The sequence below is a fragment of the Oncorhynchus kisutch genome, linkage group LG13, assembly GCF_002021735.2.
Source record: "Oncorhynchus kisutch isolate 150728-3 linkage group LG13, Okis_V2, whole genome shotgun sequence".
Classification (NCBI taxonomy): domain Eukaryota; kingdom Metazoa; phylum Chordata; class Actinopteri; order Salmoniformes; family Salmonidae; genus Oncorhynchus; species Oncorhynchus kisutch.
The window spans coordinates 56,707,316-56,727,278 of NC_034186.2; the positions used below are offsets into that span (position 1 = coordinate 56,707,316).

General features: G+C 41.8%; 1 protein-coding gene across 2 annotated transcripts in view; it reads right to left on the minus strand.

The window, feature by feature from the left end:
* Nucleotides 1-10,090: 10,090 nt before the first annotated feature.
* Nucleotides 10,091-19,963, minus strand: part of LOC109902135 (mannosyl-oligosaccharide 1,2-alpha-mannosidase IA) — a 216,129-nt gene continuing 206,256 nt past the window's right edge. For both annotated transcript variants that reach the window (XM_031786607.1, XM_031786606.1), the window contains exons 10-12: nucleotides 17,785-17,957; nucleotides 13,311-13,426; nucleotides 10,091-11,887 (exon numbers count right to left, since the gene is read on the minus strand). In XM_031786607.1, coding sequence (XP_031642467.1) covers nucleotides 11,776-11,887; nucleotides 13,311-13,426; nucleotides 17,785-17,957 — 401 coding nt within the window. In that variant the 3' untranslated portion in view covers nucleotides 10,091-11,775. The remainder of the gene's footprint in view (nucleotides 11,888-13,310; nucleotides 13,427-17,784; nucleotides 17,958-19,963) is intronic.

A 19,963-nucleotide genomic window follows, 5' to 3' on the forward strand; every position in this document is an offset into this window, starting at 1 on the left:
TCATGCAAATGTTTCTTTCATCAAATTGCCACCGAAGAGAGCAGGGGAGTCCCAGGCACAGGACAGCTTGGAGGCCCAGAAAGGCTGGCGTCAGGCCCAATGTCCACAACTAGCTCTATGTATCTCATCTCTGGAGTTGGCTGGTTAGTCAAAAGAAATTGAGATGCATAACTGATATTATTATGGCCGCAGTGGGAATTTGTGTTTGAATGTGAGTTCACTGACTGTTTGGGTTGATATTCATTGCATGGTGGCTGAATTGTGGTACAGGGACTGGGCAACAGATGTACAATTACAGAGCCAGAATGAAAACCATTGACAATGCAGTGCAATGGTCTCCCGGGTGTCTAATGTTGTATGAATGTATTTTTAGGTACTGCACAACTGATTTCTGGATGACCGTGGGTTATTGAGGTGTAACTTCACTACAGAAACAAACTGCACCCCTTTGGAGGTAACTCAAAACAAAAGGTTTCAACTCTAGACCAACCTTGGCATTTATACTTCTGTAGAACTCTTTGACATTTCGTGGGGGAACTTTTAACTACCAAGAAGAAACTATTAGATAAAGCAACAATCATTGCAAAATATCGACTTCATTTTTATCAAAGGATCATTAGACATCAGAACAGCCTCAATTCGTCGGGGCATGGACTCTACAAGGTGTCGAAAGCGTTCCACAGGGATGATGGCCCATGTTGACTCCAATGCTTCACACAGTGTCAAGTTGGCTGGATGTCCTTTGGGTGGTGGATCATTCTTGATACACACAGGAAAATGTTGAGCATGAAAAACCCAGCAGCGTTGCAGTTCTTGACACACTCAAACCGGTGCACCTGACACCTACTACTATACCCCGTTCAAAAGCACTTCAATGTTTTGTCTTGGCCATTAACACTCTGAATGGCACACATACAGTACACAATCCGTGTCTCAATTGTCTCAAGGCTTAAACATCCTTCTTTAACCTGATTGTCTAGCCCAACTGATTTATAGGGGTCCAGATTTTGCAGCTCTTTCAGAATATCAGCTATCTGGGTGAAGGAGAAAAGGGGGAGGCTTGGGCAAGTTGCTGTGGGGGGTGCAGAGTTGTTGACCGGGGTAGGGGTAACCAGGTGGAAAGCATGGCCAGCCGTAGACAAATGCTTGTTGAAATTCTCAATTGTCGCAAATTTATCGGTGGTGACAGTGTTTCCTAGCCTCAGTGCAGTGGGCAGCTGGGAGGAGGTGCTCTTATTCTCCATGGATTTTAGTGTCCCAGAACTTTTTGGAGTTTGTACTACAGATGCAAATTTCTGTTTGAAAAGCTAGCCTTTGCTTTCCTAACTGCCTGTGTATATTGGTTCCTAACTTCCCTGAAAAGTTGCATATCGCGGGGGCTATTCGATGCTAATGCAGTACGCCACAGGATGTTTTTGTGCTGGTCAAGGGCAGTCAGGTCTGGAGTGAACCAAGGGCTATATCTGTTCCTGGTTCTAAATGTTTTGAATGGGGCATGCATATTTAAGATGGTGAGGAAAGCACTTTTAAAGAACCACCAGGCATCCTCTAATGACGGAATGAGGTCAATATCTTTCCAGGGTACCCAGGCCAGGTTGATTAGAAAGGCCTGCTCGCTGTAGTGTTTTAGGGAGCGTTTGACTGTGATGAGGGGTTGTCGATTGACCGCAGACCCATTACGGACGCTGGCAATGAGGCAGTGATCGCTGAGATCCTGGTTGAAGACAGCAGAGGTGTATTTAGAGGGCAGGTTGGTCAGGATGATATCTATGAGGGTGCCGAGTTTACGGATTTTGGGTTGTACCTCCTGGTAGGTTCTATGATAATTTGGGTGAGATTGAGGGCATGTAGCTTAGATTGAAGGACGGCCGGGGTGTTAAACATATCCCAGTTTTAGGTTGCTAAACAGTACAAACTCTGAAGATAAATGGTGGATTTTTAAAAGTGGATTTTTAAAAGGTGGATTTTTAAAAGTCGAAGCTCGAACTGTTTGGGCACAGACCTGGAGAGCATGACAGAACTCTGCAGGCTGTCTCTGCAGTAGATTGCAACTCCACCCCCATTGGCAGTTCTATCTTGCCGGAAAATGTTATAGTTGGAGATGGAAATGTCAGAATCTTTGGTGGCCTTCCTAAGCAGGATTCAGACATGGCTAGGACATCAGGGTTGGCGGAGTGTGCTAACGCAGTGAATAAAACATACTTAGAGAGGAAGCTTCTGATGTTAACATGCATGAAACCAAGGCTTTTACAGTTACAGAAGTCAACAAATGATAGCGCCTGAGGAATAGGAGTGGAACTGGGGTCTACAGGGCCTGAGTTAACCTCTACATCAACGGGTTGAAGGAAAGTACATTTAATTCGTAGATAAAGTGAGATTAAGATATATATGAAAAAAGACTGGCAATTTACAAGGGATAAGACACGGGATAAAATAAAGACAGATATACACGTCCTACTGTGCCGCCATCTTGGATTGATCAAATATGTTGCTGCTACTATTTTTTTTAATCTTGCTGCTCAGCCACTTTACCCCTGATTGTATGCACATAACTACCTCGTATATCACTATCGTTATTGATACTGTTCGTGTACTGTTGACACAGTCTATTTCTGATATTGCTACTATGCAAGTAACCATTTGGCTGTACCATTTACACATTCTGTAGAGACCCATCCACTTAGCAAGACTTAGCAAAATATGAATATAAAAAATGAATATAGATATGTGTGGTTGTAACATGATTTTGTGACATACCACACAGACTCACTAAACACAAATACTTTTTGGTAAATTATGTCTGAGTGTTGGAGTGTGCCCCTGGCTATCCATCAACTTTTGATACTTAAGTACATTTGAAGTAATATTTTACTAGTTTACTTTTTACTTCAGTCATTTTCTATTAAGGTATCTTTACATCTGGACACTTTCTGTTTCCCTGGAATTTCTAGTCTTAATCTTTACTACACTACACACTGTTTAGCACATGACCTCACATGTGAATCCTTAAAGAGGTGGGAGGGGCTGGCTTAAGAGGGTGTGAACAGTGCTGAATGGGTGTAGACAAAGGAGAGCTCTCCAGTAGGTACCAAAACATTCAAAGGTCCTTTTCTCAAAAGTGAGTTTACAAGTGTATCAACTTTAAAAGCAGGATTCCTTTCCCATTGTTCCTCAAAAATGCAGTGTATGATACATATTTTGTAGCTCTGAGTCTCTACTTTTTACCAATGTAAAAAAAAAAAAAAATTCAAATTTTGCTACATAAGACCGAATCCAGGGGGTGAGTCACATACCTCTATAGATCTGTCTACCTGGTCAAAATCACTGATTCAGATCCCCCTCCAGAGAAACCTAGATTTAAATAAAGGTCCTATCTCTATAGGCAGAATTATGTATTTTTGTTTGGGGTCAAAATGGCCACAAAGGAGTTACATTTTTTAAAACAAAGTTCACAGTGATACAGAAACACACACACAAAAAAAGGATTTAGATGTATTATGAACAAGTTGATTGACAAAGTCATGAAAAAACTGTAATAAACCACCTTTGGGCTATGAGATCTACAATATGGGTCAAAATGATCCTAGTCGATAGTTTGAGGGTTACAAAGAGGATAAGATTGCTCCAGAGCTCCACTCAGGGCTCAGCATCTGTACATTGATTACTGCTGCTCCTCAGTTGAGGAGGTCCATGTAACTAGACATAATACCAGCACACAATGCAAACTAACCCTGAAAATGCTCATGTAAAACCATTGTTAAGTGTTATTCTTCTCAAGGATGTGGTACTCAATGCTGTTTGACCCTGGTTGAATCATTAGAAATGCAATAAGTGATCACATTAACCTTTAAATCAGGCATAGCCTGCCTATTATCCTGAAAAAACACAACAGAATCTCTGAGCAATGAGTTTAATTTCAATCAATATTGTGAGACAGCCAGGAAACACTGCACAGACAAAAACACCTTTCAGTTTAAACAATTATCCTGTTAACATATTTTGTATTCTAGAGCGTTGTCAGTCTGTGTGTTCCAAAAAGCTTTTGCACACACCCATCAGAACACACAGAAATGAGATGTGTTAAAAGCATAATGCAGGTTTTCCTTTAACAAAATTGTTATGGCTTGGAATAAACTAGGCAAAACTCACACCCATGTTGATTTTAGTATACTGCTGTTAAAACAAAATGATGGTATGAAGCCCATTCAAAAGCACCTGCACAATCACAAGAGAAAACAATCTCCTATATGAAAATACATAATATCGAAAGAGAGAGCTAGAGAGCCCTCAAACCATTGTCAGAACACCACCTGCTGAGAAAACAGGGCTCGTTCCAAAGTTTTTAAAGCCTTAAATCTCTCCAAACTGCAGTGGCTGTAATGTAACAGAGAGGGCGGTATGCATAGTATACAGCACTGTGAGTGACACTTGCATATTGATTACAATGAACTTGGTAGAACATTTGCGTTAGATTAATCAGGACAGACATTCTGAAATAGGCTCTCTGATTATTCAAAGCCTCGGGAGAAAAAAAGAAAACATTAATTGGCATAAGAGCCTGCTTCACTCTGGCAACGGCTGACAGACTGCAAATCACCAGCTCCAAACACAGCATCGACAGTCATTGACGTTTACTGAGGCAGAATAATTTGCCATTGTTGTTTTGCTCACATTGTCTTCTCTGTCATTTTAACCCTGAACCGTGTGACCTTGAATTACCATGAAATCCTGCAAACTACCGTATGAATCATACAATAGTTCACTGAATGGACTTTTGAACAGATTCCTTTATTGGATGTCTTCTTCTGTTGAACTCGGTGTTCATGAGGGTTGTGTTCAGTAGTAATGAAACGGAAGGAGACGTTACGAAACGAGGAGGTACTATCTGGAATTGTCCAATAAGAAATAAGAACAGTGTTCTCTAATGAACATGAGGTCCCAGTGCTATTGTGGAAGTCTGTGTTAGCAGCTGATGATGCAGCTGTGCACTCCCTAACAAGGTGTTGGTAGCTGGGGGACCTAGGACTATTCGACCTTGAGAAATGCAGTTTTCTGACAGACCAATTAGCACGCCTTTGTTCTGGGGAATCGGCTCAACACACACCCACATGCACCCAGACTCATGAGCCAGTAACTGAAAGGTCGCTGGTTCAAATCCCAGAGCCAGCATGGTGGAAAGATCTGCTGTTCTACCCTTGACTAAGGCAGTTAACCCAACAACTGCTCCCCGGGTGCCAATGAGGTGGATGTCGATTAAGGTAGCACCCCACACCTCTCTGATCCAGAGAGGTTGGGTTAAATACAGAAGACACACTTTGGTTGAATGCATTCAGTTAATCATCTAATTAGGTATCCCCTTTCATGTGCACACAGTTAGAGGTAACATAAATCCTTGTCTCCTCTCACAACCTGGAAAATTCCAGAATTAGGCCTCTATTATGATAATGTTGAACAGCAATGTGAGTATGCCTGTATGCCCTGGAAAAATAGGATCATTTCCCAACATCATTCAAACTTGACATTTAAGATTTGATAGTCACGAAATTGGACAAAAACATCAGGTTTCATAGATTGGATTAGCAACGCAATCCAATAGTGAAACCTTTAAAGTCATCAAATAAAGTGTAATTATCTCCTAAAGGTATGTATTTCATTATCTTGGCAATGCATTCAGATCTATACCATTCTCACTGAATGTAGTCCTGTCTTCCAAGCAACAGCAAGCATCAGTTTTCCCCCACCCAAATAAAGCAGAGTCAGAGTAAAACAACGCTTGTATCCAATACATCAACCCATCTGTTTATACTGTAAATGTTGTGCTCCATTTTCATCGCACTGAAACAAAAGCAGCCATTACTGCTGAGGGAAACACGAGAATAGAATTGAGCGAGGATAGAGATTAATCCAAAAGGAGAGGTTCATTAGAATTTGATCATGCTGAATGTTTTGGCCTCCATTGTTTGACCTTTAGTCTGTCATAATTAGGTCTGCAATTTTTTTTTTTTACTCAGCAAGTCAGTTAAGAATAACACCCTTCATTTCAACGACAGCCTTTTACCTTGACAGCTCAGGGATTTGATCTTGCAACCTTTTGGTTTCTAGTCCAATGCTCTAACCACTAGGCTACCTGCTGCCCATGCTTAAAAGAGGACTTTATGAAACATGAAAGTCTATCACAACATACACTAAGGAATTAAACAGGTTGAAGGTGTTTTTCACCTTTACTTTCCCCTATGTTTTTTCCATCCTCTTCCATCGAACAAGGACACAGAATTGTCTGGCAGAGTCCGCCTTTGGAAAATTGGCCTTTCACCGCAAAGAGCTGTCAAAAACAAACCAGTCCTTTCACAAGATTAGATATGGGCAGTTTCTTATTTTTTGCTGAGGTATTATCCTGAAAATCTTTCAATTGTTTCTCGTTTTTAACTCTTCAAAATCCTGAGAGAAAATAACCACTTAACAAACCATGAAAGTGTACACAGACAAGAGACAAGGAGAGAGAGGGGGCAGAGGTAAAAGCCATTGAGCATGAAGTCAAATCTTGATTTGAGAGTTGATCCCTTGAAGAGGGAGGTTATAAGGAAACAAATTATTGAGTCTGTCTCGCTGCATCCCTGGTCATCGGAAGAGACAGAGGGAAGTGAGCAGGCATATGCTAGTACAACATCTCCCTCCCCTGTTCTTTACAGTACAGACTGACGATAATATAAATCCCCTGCCATTCCCCTTTGTTATCCACACACACACCAGGTCCACGCCAAGCGTTGTCAGACCTTCCTCTGCGAGGCGGCCATATTGATCGCAGTACATGCACATAGGGCCCCAACACGGGGAGAGCTATGGAGGCCGTAAGTGAGCCGTGTGGGGGCGCCGAGACCAAGCTGTGAGAGGAAGATAACAATGGCCGCCCACTAAGCAGCGGTGACGGGCTCCCACTGTCTCCTCTGCTCTGTTTCACCAGAATTATTAAGGGTAAAAAAAGACAGGAGGGATTATTACTTCCAATCCCAGGTGCATTCAAATGGACAGTAATCCCCCCCATCCGTAGCCCCCAGCACCGAACAGGGCTGCTTGTGGATGCACACCATGATCCCTTGCTCTCACCTTATTTCTAAGAATTTAAAGCTAAGGCATGTCTTTGTCTCTGTTTGACTCGAAAAACATTGTGCAAAGGGAAGAAAGTGGGACGCTTTCAGGCATTTCTTAGAAAATACAATTGTCTGTTTTTGTCTGCTTGACTTAAAACATTACCTAAGCAATGGACATTTGCTCTGTTGACAAAATGTGCCAAATATAATCTATTTTATATTCATATAATACAATTCTAATAATTTGATTTGGATGAGCCATTCTGGTTACATGTGCAGGTATACTATTTGGAGCAGAATGAAATGAAATTGGCCCTCCTGTGATCCATTGGTGTGATGACTAAACCCACATTATTAATTTTCTATTCCTAATTGCTGGAACGTTACCTATCCTGGAAACTCCCCCATCATTTAAATCTGTAATGAACTTCCCCTGTGCAAACAATGAAACAAATTTCATCACTCGGTGAGCACCTCATCTCCTCTCATGGAAATCAATGAGGAAAGATTAAAGCGCAAACTGATATACTAGCAATGAATCCAAGCAGCACAAAACCAGTGTTGGGGAAGCTATTCTGAAAATATAGTTTACCAAGATACCAATTACTTCGCACTGGAAGAAGTTAAGCTACACTCAAGCTACCCTGAAGAACATGCAGTTTACTCAATTAAAGTTACTTTGAAAGAGTAGTTCACTACATGCAAACTATTTTATGATAAATGATCATATGTAAATCTGAAATGTCATAGACAACAAATGGCAAGAACCGGTCACTTTGGGGTTATATGTTAACAGAATGTGTAATTTAGCCTATTAAACACAAAAACTATTTGAAAATAAGTGAAAATAAGCCAGGTCTAATGTGTAGTTCCAGTAGTTAGCTACACCACTAAATGGTAAAAAAGTTAACTGCTGAAAACACTACCTAGATTTGAAATGAGTTAATCTACCACTAAGCTATTGCAAAATGTAGTTAAATTACTAGTTGAACTGAACAACAAAAGTAACAGTCAGTATCTGGTGTGGCCACCAGCTGCATTAAGTACTGCAGTGCATCTCCTCCTCATGGACTGCACCAGATTTACCAGTTCTTGCTGTGAGATGTTACCCCACTCTTCCACCAAGGCACCTGCAAGTTCCCGGTCATTTCTGGGGGGAATGGCCCTAGCCTTCACCCTCCGATCCAACAGGTCCCAGACGTGCTCAATGGGATTGGCAAAACACTGACATTCCTGTCTTGCAGGAAATCACACACAGAACGAGCAGTATGGCTGGTGGCATTGTCATGCTGGAGGGTCACGTCAGGATGAGCCTGCAGGAAGGGTGCCACATGAGGGAGGAGGATGTCTTCCCTGTAACGTAAAGCGTTGACATTGCCTGCAAGACAACAAGCTCAGTCCGATGATGCTGTGACACACCGCCCCAGACCATGAAAGACCCTCCACCTCCAAATCGATCCCGCTCCAGAGTACAGGCCTCGGTGTAACGCTCATTTCTTTGACGATAAACACGAATCCGACCATCACCCCTGGTGGGACAAAACCGCAACTCGTCAGTGAAGAGCACAAGTCCTGTCTGGGTCAGAGACAGTGGGTTTGTGCCCATAGGCGACGCTGTTGTCTGTCATGTCTGGTGAGGACATGCCTTACAACAGGCCTACAAGCCCTCAGTCCAGCCTCTTTCAGCCTATTGCGGACAGTCTGAGCACTGATGGAGGGATTGTGCGTTCCTGGTGTAACTCGGGCAGTTGTTGTTGCCATCCTCTACCTGTCCTGCTGGTGTGATGTTCGGATATACCGATCCTGTGAAGGTGTTGTTACATGTGGTCTGCCACTGCGAGGATGATCAGCTATCCATCCTGTCTCCCTGTAGCGCTGTCTTAGGCGTCTCACAGTACGGGCATTGCAATTTTTTGCCCTGGCCACATCTGCAGTCCTCGTGCCTCCTTGCAGCATGCCTAAGGCACGTTTACGCAGATGAGCAGGGACCCTGGGCGTCTTCCTTTTGGTGTTTTTCAGAGTCAGTAGAAAGGCCTCTTTAGTGTCCTAAGTTTTCATAACTGTGACCTTAATTGCCTACCGTCTGTAAGCTGTTAGTGTCTTAAAGACCGTTCCACAGGTGCATGTTCATTAATTGTTTATGGTTCATTGAACAAGCATGGGAAACAGTGTTTAAACCCTTTACAATGAGGATCTGTGAGGTTATTTTGATATTTACAAATTATCTTTGAAAGACAGGGTCCTGAAAAAGGGACGTTTACATGTAGTTCATTACTCCCCAACACCGCGCAAAACTATGCATTTATGACATTGAATAAGTTGAGTTTTTGAGACACAGATGGCATAAAGTATGTCTAGATGTTATGCAAAGAACTACCTTCACATGAGTTGTACTCAATGTACAGACTGTTTTGAAGGCTTAGCTGGCGTGCCCTTCTATGTTCGGCTCACTCTTTCACACTATACCTTCTGGCTTCACTTAACCAAACACCCACTGGCTTCACTCAACCAAACACGCACTCCCCAGCAGTGTTTAGTGTACCTGGGCCCAGATTCACAAACCACTTCTTACACAAAAACATAAAAAGCTTCTAATGGAGTTTTGTGAATTTGGGCCCTGAACTACAATGTGAACAAGAACCAAGAGCCATGTAAATATTTTGAACCTTGATGTCATGGAGAGTGATCTTGTCTGATATTGACAGTCTTGGTTGCTAAGGTATAGGAAACATTGTATCGGTACACCTGGAGCACAAAGCTACAGAAAGCAGAGCTTAGGAGCTTTGCAGATTTTCAGCATTGGTGGTAAAGATACGTGATGAGGTTTCATATGTGAAGTATGGCGAAGCTCTTAGGTCTTCCACATCAATAGGTTAAGTTGACAGTTGTGTATTCTGGAAATACACTTAGTCAATGTGTTGGAAGGTGAGGTCAAATAGATTTTACACTCCATACAGTAATAACCATAAGCAGTAATATTAGGGACAGACAACAACAACAAATCCAGACAAAGCGAATGAAGTTGCTTTAAATGTACAAAGTTGCACAGGTCTTTTATCCGTATTTGAAAATATTCAACAATGAAAGATAAGTAATAACAATAATTAATATCAACCAGAGCTATAATTAAAGTCAAAATTTTTCCTCTTTTACAGAAACACCTGAGGGAAGCAAATGAAAAAGAAATGAAAATAATTATGTAATTAAGTGAAATAAATCACAAAATAAACTGAAGATAAGCTAATACAGGGGTCCATTACATTCATCCAGGTATGTACAGCACATTCTCTCCACAACTGTATTGGACAGCAGTGATGATACGAATAAGGATGAAATAGGAAAGCGCCATTTCACATTCCCCTCAACGGTGTACATTTGAGCAAACCCTTAACCTCAAGCCTAACTTTCCCCACTGTGGATTTGAGAGAGCTGAAGCTCTCCATGAGGGCTGTTAACTTTGGCAAGCATATTTGAGCCCAGTCATACTAGGCAACTAGGACTAGCTGTGGTGATATTGCCTCTTGGGTGGTTGTGACTGCTTGTGTTACAGTAACAGGATTGAGACTTGTGTCTTAGTCACAGGACTGACACCTGTTCTATAGTGTTGCAGTAATATGACTGACACTTGTGTTACGATGTTGGCCACAGGACTGACACTCGTTGTATAGTATTACAGTCACAGGACTGGCACCCGTTCTACAGTGCTACAGTAACTTGTGTTACAGTGTTACAATAACAGGACTGACACTTGTGTTAAAGTCACAGGACTCACAAGTTACGCTCTGAAAGGCGGTGAGGAGGATTCAACACAGACTTGGCCTTATGAAAATATGTCACCACTTTTGTACTCAAAACAAATGATAAAGAAACAATGTGAGACACTCCCTCTCTCTAACAACCTCTTCCGTTTTCAATTGTTCCCATGCCTGTTATTATTCATTTAACCTGTTTCTGCAAAGAAACTCTGACTAAACAATCATTTAAGGTGGATTACATTTCACAATTGTCTAAACATTTTAATATTCAACACCATTCAACACTCCATATTAGTCCATCATCTTACTATTGGTCAAATCCCACCACAAAATAATATGTCTAGGGAATTATGAGAGGGTGAACAAAAGAACGAACAACTTTGGTCAAAGAGACAGAGAAAAAAGCAATGACAAGATCAAGTGAAATCATTGATTCTGTTGTTCACCGCAATCAATTAAAGAAAAAGCTCAGTGGTTTTCTCTCTCTCTCTCACAACATGGCCCATAACACAGCACTCCTCCCATTACATTTGGGTCTGCAAGATACTCTTGGTTTCCTCACAGAGGAAAGAAGGAAAGAAAAAAAGGTGCTCTTTTCATGAAAATCATGTTCGTCTTGATTGTCCACAGAAAGTAATGCCGGCAGGAAGTAGTCCCGGCCCGGCTCAAGGATATACAATCACAGCGTATACGACAAGATCCTTTACTGGAAAGGAATTAAAAGTCTGTGACAGGGCCCAAGGGACGCTGGCCCTGCATTTTGTTGTGGTGGTGTTAGCTGTGTGTAATGTTGTCATGTGTGTGTCTATGTGTGTGCGTTTGTATGCATGTGATGTAAGAATACGTGTTACTCTGTGTCTGTATGCAGGTGAGTTGTGCAGTGGTTGTACAGCAGGCTGCTACTCCAAGGTTGTCTTGTCGTGTGTCCCTCCCTAACCCTGTAGGCAGCTCTTGCGGACGACGGGCAGGGGGTGAGCTTCCGTGTTGAACACCCAGTCCTCCAGAGGAAGCAGGTCATCGTCAGAGAAGAGCAGGTATAGATACCTGAGAGGGACAAACAGCGTCAGTGTCTTGGGGAAACGAACGGCTAGAATAAAGGATTCCCTGGCTAGTTTTCTCCTAGACTACGGGTATCTAAACAAATACATAATGTCTATTATTGACGAATACAATGAATGATGAACAACCGCAAGGTGACGCGTGTCCTTTATTTAAAGAAGCGTGTGTTTCATCCCCCCCCCCCCCTAACGTTTTTAAGGGTTCTTTATCTAAGGGGGCCTAGACGGCACTCACAAGTTCCTCATGGCTCTATTAGGTCTGATACATCATTACAATGCGGATTGTCCACATCACCTAACCAGCCCAGCGCAAACTCGGTGTCTGAGAGGGGGGTAAGATGGAGTCTTTCAGCTGAATCAGAATGGGAATTTACTCCATTTCTTTTCCTTTCGTGCTAAAAAAAAACACCTTTGAAAGGGTTCGTCTGTAAATGTCGAAATGAAGATACTGTGCTTGAGTGCACTCAACATATTGTGTGAATATCTTAAGACTAATGTGAGTGTTCTCACGATGGTCAGGAACGTCGATCGGGCGGAAAGTGTATACCAAAGCTAATGAGAAAAAAATGATTCATGCATTAAGACCCTATAGAGTCTAAGCCGGGGGGATGGGGGTTGTACTAAGCTAACGTATGGAATTGTTTTAAGATGGTCATACCAAGGATCATTTATCTATTTGATTTGAACTTTTAGGATCCTTTAAGGTATCAATTATTTTACTTTAAGGTAACAATTAATTTATCAAACATTGAATTTGTCCTTACTGCTATTATTAGCCCATAGAAATGCATTGAATAACAGCTTCATACATGGACAAACAAACAGATAGTCCCCCCCCCCAATTTTTTTTTATCTAAAAGAAGTTTGTTCTGAACTGTCTGTCCTATATCTGAGAGATATAAGAAAGATTAGGAGTTATTTTCTTTGTTATTTTCTTGTGAGGCTTGTGGGCGTCCTAGAGCGAAACAACCGACATGTACATGTTTGTGAGAGTCTCATCTTTCCATAGAGGGGTCAAACTACTACAGGCGTTTTCGTGAGAAGACAGATTTTTCGGGATGTCTCATGGTCCGACAAACCCCTCTCTAGCTTTGCCACCTTTCACCGCAGATGCGGAAGGGCGACATCGGTGGGTTGAGATTTTCATGCAAAATGAAATCTCTAGCATAAACTGGGGATTTTTGTATTATGCTAATTCGATAGACCGTAGGGGGATTTAACTGCATATGCCATTTACTTCATACTACTTCTCAGAAACTGTATATGCCATTTACTTCATACTACTTCTCAGAAACTGTACATGCCCTTTACACTTAGCGGAATAAGCTCTGTAGCCGTCTAAAAAGCAAAGTGTTTGCTGGTATATTCTCAGCAGGGGGAGGGACGTTGACTGGCCGTGTTACACTTACTTGAGTGTCTCGGAGAGGAAAAAGCTTTGTTGCATGTTATCGTGGCTGACTGTCTGGGCGTACACGTCTCGGATCCCAGAGAAACCAGCTTCGACTCTGCAGTGTTGCTCCAGAGCCTGGGGAGAAGAATAGAAAGAAGAGCGCAGGAGGGATGTTCATGTCAAAATGGACATGTATTATAACAGTAGTCAGCCAATGGGCACAGACAGCATCTTCCTACCTATCGACGTAATGACTGCAATTCATATCAAATCAAGCTTCAGTAGTAGGACTGCAGCTCTCAAGTGCTGGAGTTGGGCAACCTCGAATAAGGGAGCGTTTGTCAAGGAGGTGGTCATGTGCTAATCATCCTGGCTAGTTCTGCCCTCACGTCAGCCTTGTCAGACGTAGCGTCGCAGGGCCCTAATAAGGGAACATGGGTTGTTTATGGAGAACCAGAGAGTCATGCGTCAACCTAGTACCATGTCCTCAAACACACTCTTTTACCTCACAGCACATTCACCTCATACGACACCAAACACAAAGTCTACTTGTATTAAGGTCTTGTCTGGGGCACCTTATACCATATTCAACGGCGTCCAGCAGCACGAGTGAGAACAAGAGGTTGGGGTCGAGGTGGTAAATGGGGGCAGAGCTAATAATGTGGCTGTAGAAAGGACACTTTCGCCGTCGCAACGGGGGTTGGGATGATAGATGTAGTATTCATCCTGTGTGATCAGACTGACAGGGTTGACACATGCATTAATGATGGGGCACAAAGGTTGCCAAAAACCCACACTTTGCTTCTTCTCGTGCAGATCCAACAGCAAGAACGGGGGTCTGTGTTAATTATGGTGCATTAGTCTGCCTTTGTCAAGGGGTAATAATATGCTAATCAGCCTGGCTAGTTCTGCCCTCACACTGCCTTGTCAGATGTAGCATCGCAGTGCCTTGACCGTGTTCAATTATATGTACTGTACATTAGTTCCTCGAGAGAATATGTATGGATAGAGACCAGTACAGATGTCAGATCTTAATTTGACCCCTTTTGTCGCAGAAGGATAATCAGTAAAAAAATATATATATATTGTTTTATTATATGTTGAAGGCAAGCAACAGGTATAATAAATTATTGGTTTTCTCAGTGCCTATGTGGTCCTACAGCCACTAACCCCGGCACACATACAGTGGGGCAAAAAAAGGATTCATAAAAAATCCTACAATGTGATTTTCTGGATATTCTTTTCTCATAGTTGAAGTGTCCCTTTGATGAAAATTACAGGCCTCTCTCATCTTTTTAAGTGGGAGAACTTGCACAATTGGTGGCTGACTAAATACTTTTTTGCCCCACTGTATGCCAGAGTCGGCATGGCTTTGAATCCGGCCCACTACCCTTTGACTCATGGATGAATGTATTTTTTTGAAGCTTTAATTCTGCACATTTATAGGATTATTTGCACAGGGTTACAGTACAGGTTTCAAACTCATTCCACGGAGGGCCGAGTGTCTGTGGGTTTTCACTCCTCACTTGAACTTGATTGATGAATTAAGGTCACTAATTAGTAAGGAACTCCCCACACCTGGTTGTCTAGGGCTTAATTGAAAGTAAAAAACTCAAACCTGCAGACCCTAGGCCCTCCATGGAATGAGTTGGACACCCCTGGGTTACAGGGTTAAAACCGAAACAACTCGAAGGTTAACAGTTTGGGGTAGGCAACCCTATTCCTGGAGAGCCGTAGTGTATTCTGTTTTTTTTTATTTAACCGACCTGGAAGACCAGGTGTGTTGAATTTAGTCAATCACTGAACTGATCAAATAGCTCAGTTGGTCAGTTCAGTGATTGACTAAATTCAACACACATGGTTGGTACTGTAATCAGAACAACTTAGTCCTTTTTGAACAGAAGGGCGATTTATCTATTTGACAAACATTCTGTGCAATCGAAATAAACGATTTAGTAATTTACCATCAAAATTCTACTATGGCAATTACCCAACACTGTATGAATGGAAACTGTTGGTGTAACCTATTGTTATTATTTTATTTGTTTCCTATTTATGTTCTCCTAAAGTGTCTGGTATGGTAATTTCTTATCAAGATCAGGGGTAAAATATCCCTGGAATAATATTTGACATGTGTAAATAAATAAAATAAAATAAAGTCAATCGGGAGATTGATTTACAGTTGAAGTCAGAAGTTTACATACACTTAGGTTGGAGTCATTAAAACTCGTTTTTCAACCACTCCACAAATTCCTTGTTAACAAACTATAGTTTGTTTTTGCCAAAACTATCTACTTTGTGCATGAAACAAGTCATTTTTCCAACAATTGTTTACAGACAGATTATTTCACTTATAATTCACTGCATCACAATTCCAGTGGGTCAGAAGCTTACATACACTAAGTTGACTGTCTCTTTAAGCAAATTCCAGAAAATTATGTCATGGCTTTAGAAGCTTCTTATAGGCTAATTGACATCATTTGAGTCAATTGGCGGTGTACCTGTGGATGTATTTCAAGGCCTACCTTCAAACTCAGTGCTTCTTTGGTTGACATCTTTGGAAAATAAAAAAAAATCAGCCAAGACCACAGAAGGATAACTTTAGACCTCCACATGTCTGGTTCATCCTTGGGAGCAATTTTCAAACGCCTGGAGGTATCACATTCATCTGTACAAACAATAATACACAAATATAAACACCATGGGACCACGCAGCCGTCATACTGCTCAGGAAGGAGACGCGTTCTGTCTCCTGGAGATGAACGTACTTTGGTGCGAAAAGTGTAAATCAATCCCAGAACAACAGCAAAGGACAATGTGAAGATGCTGTAGGAAACAGGTACAAAAGTATCTATATCCACAGTAAAACGAGTCCTATATCGACATAACCTGAAAGACCGCTCAGCAAGGAAGAAGCTACTGCTCCAAAACCGCCATAAAAAAGCCAGACTACAGTTTGTAACTGCACATGAGGACAAAGATTGTACTTTTTGGAGAAATGTCCTCTGGTCTGATGAAACAAAAATAGAACTGGTTGGCAATAATGACCATTGTTTTGTTTGGAGGAAAAAGGGGGAGGCTTGCAAGCCGAAGAACACCATCCCAACCGTGAGGCACGGGGGTGGCAGCATCATGTTGTGGGGGTGCTTTGCTGCAGGAGGGACTGGTGCACTTCACAAAATAGATGGCATCATGAGAAGGAAAATGATGAGGATATATTGAAGCAACATCTCAAGACATCAGTCAGGGAGTTAAAGCTTGGTCGCAAATGGGTCTTCCAAATGGACAATGACCCCAAGCATACTTCCAAAGTTGTGGCAAAATGGCTGAAGGACAACAAAGTCAAGGTATTGGAGTGGCCATCACAAAGCCCTGACCTCATCCTATGGACAATATGTGGGCAGAACTGAAAAAGCAATTCTGAGCAAGGTGGCCTAGAAACCTGACTCAGTTACACCAGCTCTGTCAGGAGGAATGGGCCAAAATTCACCCAACTTATTGTGGGAAGCTTGTGGAAGGCTACCCAAAACGTTTGACCCAAGTTAAACAATTTAAAGGCAATGCAACCAAATACTAACTGAGTGTATGTAAACTTCTGATCCACTGGGAATGTGATGAAAGAAATAAAAGCTGAAATCAATAATTCTTTCTCATTTTATTCTTACGTTTCACATTCTTAAAACAAAGTGCTGATCCTAACTGACCTAAGACGGGGACTTTTTACTGAGATTAAATGTCAGGAATTGTGAAAAACTGAGTTTAAATGTATTTGTCTAAAGGTGTATGTAAAGGTCCAACTTCAACTGTATTTGTGCCAGAAAGGCGTGGTAGACCTAGATGGTAGGCCTATATGTGCGCGCTGAAGGCAGCAGCCCTAGCAGCTAGACCACCTCAGGCCACGACTGAACTACATTTTTACCTTTGGATCCACTTGAAACTTGTATGATGTAACCTAGTGTAGACCAATATTTATCTTGTGTTATTAAGCTATATAAAATGATAAAACAACAGTTGATGTGTATGGCTGCATTTCAGATACATTTTTGAAGATACATTTGAATGTTGCAGTAATAGGACCTAGGCCTAGCGTTTAAGCGAGCGAGAGAGAACATTATTTTGATAGCAAGCCCTGGTCCAAATAACTCGACTGCCCCCCACATGGAGAAAGGACAGCTGCTATTTTTCAGGGACTCGTTTTTGAATTTCCTGATGCAGCAGGAACATTCTCTACCACAAGAGTGATCGCGTTAAATCATACTTCAAGAACACATTCTAGAATCACAGTTTTATTGTTCTTTTAAACATCCTTGTTAAATGCACTTTAATGATAAGCACCAGATCTCCACTCAGTTTAAACTCATTGCTCAACAAAATGTAACAAATAAAACCAGAAGATATTTTGGAGATAAAGTACCAGAGTTACAAGTCATTACTTTAGTGGCATTATGGCTGCAGCATGAAGACCGTGCAACGTTAACGTCTGCGTGACTCACCTCCACTGCCTCCCAGCCCCACTCCCGGTACTTGGGGTCATGGGTCAACCTCCACATGTACATGTAGCTCTCGATGACCTCCGGCCGCAGGATGTAGTATCTGTCACTCAGTCTGGTCGCCGTGGCTTCTGCCCCACCGTCGAATCGGAATGCCTCGGGCCCTAATTTCGTAGCTAAAGGGAGATTAGAGAGACACGGAGTGAACAGATTAAATGATGTACTTAAAAAAAAACATGAGGGATGAGGAATTTTATTTGAGTCAATTTATATTTAAGTTAATCGTTTGTTCAATCAGTCTTCTGAGGTACTGAATTTTTTTTAAACAAACAATATAGCTGTGGGTGAATTAGCAACGCATTACAAATAATATATCCCTGGCACACAGTCACGAATCCAACATTACGCTCGAAAAAGTCATGGAAAATGAGCTCCACAATAAAGACCTGTTCCCCAGTTGGTCTTGTAATCCAGATGGTCTACACATTCTCTCTCTGTTAGCCGGCTGCCACTCTGGAAGGCCATAGCGACAGCATGTGAACAGGATTCCCATCTACAGTAGCACAATGGTTGCTATTCTGGGTAAATTCAGGGTAAGACCATTGGCATGGCAACATTTCACATTTTGAACCGCAATCAGGATGTGTGTGTATTACTACGTACGTTACATGACGCACATTTTAAATATTGTGTTTTTTCCCCAAAACCTAGTGGGATATTTGCCAGGTCAACAAAAAAAAAACGTGTCACATTCGCATTTTCACATGTGAAATCACACGCACATGTTAAGCTTAAATTTCACGTGAAATTATATTTCACATGTTAACACCATCTTTTCACATGAGGAGAATAACATGCTTTCACCTTACATGTGAATTGCAGTTTGCGAATATCGCATATGCAGTTATATTTCACATGTGGAATTGCAAGTTCACACGTGGGGTTGAAATAATTTTATTCCCCTCACATGCGAAAAGATGGTGTCACATGTTGCAGTAGCAAAACTTCCACTGGTGGAATTCGGGTGACCACATCTGTGGGACAAGGGAACGATTTTGCGGGACAGTGGGACAGAATAAAAAAAGAATGTTCTGACAGGACGATGGATCACGTTCAAATGGCGACATAGTTCTGCCGTATGAAGGTCACTTGCCTGTTAAAGGGGCAATCCTTAGTTGCTACATCCATTTTTGGACTTTCTCACTGTAGACACAACATCCATCTGGCAGGAGAGGAATGAGAGCAACAATGGCAGCGGTGGCATTTCCCTCCTTGACATCATCTCCTTTCTATTCCAGCACACTCGACCGACTCCAACTTTCTTTCTTCTTTTTGAGAACAGAGAGCCCATCTGTCTTTTGAACTATCGACTGTTTTATGTTTCTATACATCAACTCCGATCCAACCTTCATCTCCTCCCCAACAGCGAGGCACATTAGCCAATGATGGAAAACTTTCAGACATTTTCTCTCATGTCTGAATCGATAGCCCCAATGCTGCCTGGCCTGGCCTGCCTTGTCTTGGCTAGAAGACGGGGGCCAGCCGGCCCTGTTGTGTTGATGGCACAGATCCAGACTCAGAGAGGAGCGGCAGAAGGAGAAACCCTTTTAACCTCCTTTCTCACTCCAAAGGCATCCAATCCAACAGAAGCTAAGAGGCTCTGAAGTGAAATATTGAGTAGCCCTCTAATGAGAGGGGAAAAAAAGAAGAATGAAAAATGAAAAAAAAAAGCAGAGGATGGCAATAAAAAGGAGGCGGCGCCTTTTGGGTGGGGAGATCAAACGTCTTCTAAGTATATCGAGAAACCTGTTATGGGATGAGTCACATTAGCTGTATTTTCAGGATGAATCCAGTCTGCACACCCTGTGGTGGAAACACTCAAAATTGATTCCGAAGAATATATTTCCGTGAAGTGTCAGGGCCCCAAAAAATGGCAAGGGAGTTGATTAAAAGCAATATGAAAAAATGTAAAATGGCAATTGGAGTTCAATTTATGCAACTCTTTTGAGTTGGATATTTACTCCATTTGGTGTCGTTCATATGAACACCATGATCAGAATGGTTTTAACACAAAATGGGTTTGGGACCATATAAACCAAAAAATACTGTAAAATTAACTCTTGTGATTTTATTGTGTGTGTGGAATCTCATCAAGACTTGAGGATCTTGGTCTTGTTTGATT